Here is a 5,359-nt window from a genome sequence, read left to right as displayed (position 1 = left end):
AAGTTCAGCTCTTATCCCCTACCCCTTCCCTCTCACTGTCCCCCCACCTCCCTGTGCCACGCCCCCACCTCTTCTGGCTGCCCCAGCTCCTGCTCTGGCCTTGGTTATGGCCAGGACAGCCGCCCCTCCATCCCCTCCCCTCCATCCCCTCGACCTTACCTCTGTGCCTCCCAGGTCATTCCCCCACCCCACCTCCCATGCAGGTCATCCGTCAGTCCACCTGCTGGCCCCAGCTGCATACCTGCTTCCCCAGGACACACAGGGGCTGTCCCTAGAAGCCCCATCACTGCGGGGCTCCTCCAGTAGCAGAGGCATCAGCTGGGGGGTGGGCATGGGGCCCAGGGGGAAGGGGAGTCCTGGCCTGCGCACAGGCGGGGGGCTGAAGAGCGGCGGCGTCACAGCCACCCTGTGAGTGCCCTCGCTCAGCCCCCCGGGGCCTGGGGGCCGGTCAGGCACCAGCTGCACAGGGGACTCTGGGAATAGAAAGGGACTCTGTGTGAGGGGGGCGTGGAGGTGAAGGGAGGGGTGAGGAGGGGCAGGGTGGGGGTGTGAGGGTGTAACGTGGAGTGGGTGCGGGGCGGTGAGGACAGAGGTGAGTGAGGAGGGCAGATGGGTTGTGGGGGTAGGAGGGTGGGGTGGGGGAGCAGGGAAGGTGGTGCGGTGGGAAGGCGAAGGCCAGACTGGGGGTTGGAAGACAGACCGTGTGAAGGCCTGGCCACAGGTGGCATGCGCCTGGCCTGGCCAGCACCTCCCCGGGGTTGGCCCCCAGGTAAGTCTCTACAGGTGGTTTGCTCACCTGGAGGGGCGCTGAGTGGGGTCTCCTCGTGAGTGGTGCCAGGCCCTGGACTCCGGAATGCCACAGGGCGGGGCTCAGCAGGCCCAGAGCTGGATTCAGAGAGGGAGGGTGGCTTCTAACTGACCTGGGCCCTGGCCCCCCACCCTGCTCCTTGGTTGGTGCTGCCCCCAACACCCCTGTTAAAGGGACGAGGGGGCATCTTACCTGGCCTGCCCTCCTGCAGGGGCAAGGGCAACTGGGCTCCTGCTGCCCCCTTTCTGGGTCACCTTCTCCACCCGCCGCCATTTGGCCCGGCGATTCTGGAACCACACCTGGGGGGTCGGGGTGGGGTCTGAGGAGACTGAGAAGGGTGGGGCCCCAGGCTTGGGGGTCAGGGGAAGGGGGCAGGCTGGTGGGTGGGGGCTTAGGGCTCAGGCTCTCCTACCAGGCCTGGAGGCTACCTCCAGGTCAGCCAGCTTCACCAGTAGGCTTGGGCACTGTGGGAGTGGGGGGGAGAGCTGCCCCCCTCCATACCATGATGCGTTGCGGGGCGACCCCCACGGTCTGGGAGATCTCCCGGCGCCGGTCGCTGTCCGGGTAGTGGTCTTCCTGGAATGCTTTCTCCAACTCCTCCAACTGGTCTGAGGAAAGGACTTGAGACGTGGCAGGAGCCCGCCAGGGGCCGCTGCCCCCCACCCCCCACCCCCAGCAATGGGTTGTCCCCACCAGGACCCACTCCCTTTGTGAAAAGCCAGACTCAGTGCTGAGGTCAGAGGCTGCATCCTCCCACCTTGGGGGCCACAGTCTGAGCACAGCCTCCCGTCCCAGGAAGGAGCCAGCCTGGGCCACCTTCAGCCTTTGCACCTTGGAGACTGACCTGAACGGTACAGGGTCCGGCTTTTCTTCCTAGGTTGGCAGGGTCCCTCTGGGGGCCCCTGCTTCTGGCTGGAGCCGGGGCTGCCCGATGCCAATGTGCTGAGCAGGTTGGCCAGGTGGCAGGGGCCCCTGCCCAGCCCACAAGGTACAGGGTGGTGGAGGGCTGGATCCGATGGGGGCCCACAGGGGGCTGCCACTGCCTCCCCAACCCTGGCCTTCAGCCTCTTCTGTTGGGCGGGGGCCAGGGATGAGGGAGTCCTGCCCGGCTTGGCCTCTCTGCCCTGGAGGGGGCGTCCTGGCCCCCGAGACGCAGGGCCCACTGGGTCTAGAGGCCCGTCTTTGCCAGACCGGCTGCACTGTCGGGCCCCTGAGCTGGGGAGCTGGGGCCTTTCCCCAGTGCCTGCCCCAGGGGTGCCTCTGGATGTCTTGGGGGGCGTCCTCTCAGCTGGAGTGCCCTGTGCTTGGAGTTCTGCCTTGGGGCCAGCAGACAGGGGCCCGATTCCAGCGTCCTGGCCTGTGGAAGCAACACCGCTGACCTTAGTCAGGAGGCCGACAAAATCCCCCTCCAGCACACAGCCAGCCCAAGCTGGCCCCTAACCCACTGAGGGTCACACAAGACGGAGCAGACAAATGTCCATCAATGGGCAGCAGGAGAAACCAGGCTCTGGCAAGTCCATTCCCTCCTGGCCACCCTGGTTGTGGGTCCACTGCCCCATGGGCTTTCGCATGGCTGAACTTTCTGAAGCAGACTGCCAGCCCTTTCTTGTTACGTACTTCCGACCCCCACACCCTCAGCCAGCAGTCAAGGGTTCGGGCTGCTGGCGTCACCAGGGACCCTAGGGCATGGGGGCCCCTTCTAATCTGGGGCACTCACCCCTGTAACGGAGCTTTGGTGGCACAGAGAGCTACTCATGGGCCCAGTAACCACAAGGCCAGGGGTTTGAACCCACTAGCCACCGTTCCAAGGGAGAAAGATGAGGCTTTCTGCCCCTATAAAGGTAGTCTTAGAAAGCCACACAGGCAGTTCTGTCCTGTCCTGTCCTGTCGGGTCGCCATGTGTCAGACTTGACTCAAAGGCAGGATTTTTTTGGTGGGGGGCACCCTGTAAGCTCTCTTGTTTCCCAGACCCCAAGGAGGGGGGTGTGGGGGAGCAGTGGAGGGCGAGGAGAAGGATGATTCTGTTCCCTCTCCAGGAGCCCTGATGGTGAGGTATGTTACCCTTTGGGCCGCTAACTGCCAGGTCAGCAGGTAAAATCCCACAGCAATTCTACAGAAAAAGGACGAGGCTCTCTACTCCCATAAAGAGTCTCAGAAACCCACTGGGCAGTCTGCTGTGTCCTAGACTCACCATGAGTCAGCATCCACTCCCTGGCCAGGAGTTTTGTTTAACGAGATCCCGACCCCCAGGACACGGGGATCAGGTGGGGCTCTGTCCTCTCCACCCCACCCCCAACACAGATTCCCCACTTAGCTGAGAAGGCAAGGGGAAGGTCAGCCCCCCAGATGGCTCCCGAGCACCCCTTCCCAGTACCCCACTCCCAGCAGATCTTTCTGTGGGTTTAGACTGCCTGGGGGCTAGCGTCTCGCCCCTCCCCCAACAGAGTTAAAGCAAGGTAGCTGCAACCACACCTCAGCAGACCTGGGGGGCTTCCAGGTACCCTATGTGCCCAGCTCTACCCTGAGACCCCTGCCCACCATCCCCAATGCCTTGCCAGGCCCATGGAATCCCGCCACCTGGAGCCGGAGTATTTGAAATGGACGCTGGCTGGGGCCAAGGCGCCCCTCCCAGGGGTCGACTCCACCAGAGGGGTTTCAGCCCCGGGTCAATGGCAGGCAAGGTGAAAAGTCACGCCTCCCACAGCACAAACCAGCGGCCCACAGGGTGGGGACACAGCTGGGCCCCAGTGGACGTGGCCTCCTCTTACGACCCCCGGCCCCCCACACTCACCCCGCTGTCCTTGGCTCACACACCCCTTGGGCTCCATGGGTACACACTGGCGCCTGCCCGGCCCAAGCGCAGCCTAATGAAGGTGCGGGCGGGGCAGGTGGGCCGGGGCAGGCAGGTGTGCGCAGGGTCCCCCGGCCCTCGAGGTTCGGCCCACACGCGTGCCTGGCTGGGGAGGCGTCGGCCGGCCCACTCCACCCAGGTGCGGGCTGGTCAAGGTGGGCCACGCCCTGCTCAGGGCTCCCGGCCCGGCGGGAGGCTGCCACAACCCCCTGGAGCTGGTGGCTGACCCTGGAGCCCATGGAGGTACTCAGGTGAGGAGCCAAGGGGGCCGGCCACAGGGACACAGTAGGGTGGCGGGGCAGGCCTGAGCACGGGAGAGGGCAGCGGTCCAGGTTTGCCCCCCACGTGCCTCTTCCTTAACACTACTGGTCCCCTGAGAAGGGGGGGTGGGGCATCCTGCCTTCTTTATAAAAAACATCAACATTTGGAAATGTAAATTTCTCTTGGCCTTACTTCACTGGTTGAGGGGGGGATTCACCACCTGAGGCGGGCGCTGGGTGTGTGTGTGGGGGGGTGGGGAGAGTCTCAGCAGGCCCAGGTGTCTTGGTTTAAGGGTTAGCTGACTGACCGCAGGCGCCTGGACTGAGGCAGGAGTTAGTGTTTTCCCCGGGGGCTGGTGACAGGAAGTCTTCTCCCAAACCCAGCCAGCCCATCCCCCCCACAGCAACCCTGAACAGGGTGTCTGGGACACCACCCTTCATAAGGGGTGTCCCTTTTGACTCAGGTTAGGCAGAAACTACCCTCTGGTTTAGGGGAGGGCGGCTTTGGAAGCAGGACCCTGCCTCTCAGCTGGGGATGGAGCAAGGGGCGTTCTAGGCGGGGAGCAAGGCTGGGGGCGGGGAAGATGTTTTCAGCAAGGAGGCCCACCCCAGCAGGCAGGCAGGCCATGGTGCAGAGGGACCCCGACCCCCGTGGAGCACCCTGTGGGGCCCTGCAGACCAGAAATGTGGTTCAGGGTAGTGTGTGGGCACTTGGGGGAGCAGGAGGCAGGCCTGCTAGATACTGCTCCGGGCTGAAGTCCACCCCTATGGGAGGACCAAGCCCCTCACCTGACCAGGTACCTTCCTGCCCACCCCTCCAGCCCCACTGGGAGTGCCCAATAAGCAGGGCCTGACGTGCTTACTGCCTAGTCTGTAGTGAAGCATTTCCCATGGTGTTCACCACATCAATGCTGTGCAAAAAGTTCGTGGAAGGCTTCCCCTCAGATTAGGAAGTAAGCGCACGTCAGGTGTGCTTACCCCCTGTGGGCAGAGCATGAGAAATGGCTCCCTATACTCATAAGCAAGCACAAGCATGTGCGTGCTTGCTTTGCTCTCTCGGCTCTTCATGCCTGCCAGGGATTTTAACTTTTCAGTATCCTGGGGGCTTAGCAGGGCACACATCGAGCTGCTAACCCCAAGGTTGGGGTTCCAACCTGGCAGTCCCTCCAAGGGGCAAAGATGAGGCTTTCTGCCCCCAGAAGAACTGACAGCCTTCGAGACCCAAAGGGTCCATTCTACTTTATCCTGTGGGGTCACTATGAGTCGGAGTCGGCACCATGGCAGTAATGGGGGGTGTTTAACGCTCTAGGAGGGAGCTGTGGAGTTGGGGTGAGGTGGGGGTGGGGCGGGAAGCAATGGCAGCCTGGTCTAGAAGCAGAGTCCCTGATGTTGGGGAAACACTAGAAACCGTTCACTCAGACTCACATAGACCCTCTAGGA

General features: G+C 63.2%; 1 protein-coding gene across 1 annotated transcript in view; it reads right to left on the bottom strand.

Annotated features, from left to right (window-relative positions):
* The window catches only part of NOBOX (NOBOX oogenesis homeobox), a 6,297-nt gene extending 2,399 nt beyond the window's left edge, over positions 1-3,898 (bottom strand). Inside the window, exons 1-6 of the mRNA XM_045288904.1 lie at positions 3,647-3,898; positions 1,653-1,878; positions 1,310-1,416; positions 1,001-1,107; positions 797-885; positions 242-473 (exon numbers count right to left, since the gene is read on the bottom strand). Of these exons, the coding sequence (XP_045144839.1) occupies positions 242-473; positions 797-885; positions 1,001-1,107; positions 1,310-1,416; positions 1,653-1,878; positions 3,647-3,898 (1,013 nt within the window). The remainder of the gene's footprint in view (positions 1-241; positions 474-796; positions 886-1,000; positions 1,108-1,309; positions 1,417-1,652; positions 1,879-3,646) is intronic.
* Between the last annotated feature and the right edge of the window lie 1,461 nt (positions 3,899-5,359).

The sequence above is a fragment of the Echinops telfairi genome, unplaced genomic scaffold (genome assembly GCF_000313985.2).
Source record: "Echinops telfairi isolate 266 unplaced genomic scaffold, ASM31398v2 ScPeMD7_23;HRSCAF=83, whole genome shotgun sequence".
NCBI lineage: Eukaryota > Metazoa > Chordata > Mammalia > Afrosoricida > Tenrecidae > Echinops > Echinops telfairi.
Note: the sequence above shows the minus strand (reverse complement) of the source record. Positions and strands in the feature narration are given on the sequence as shown.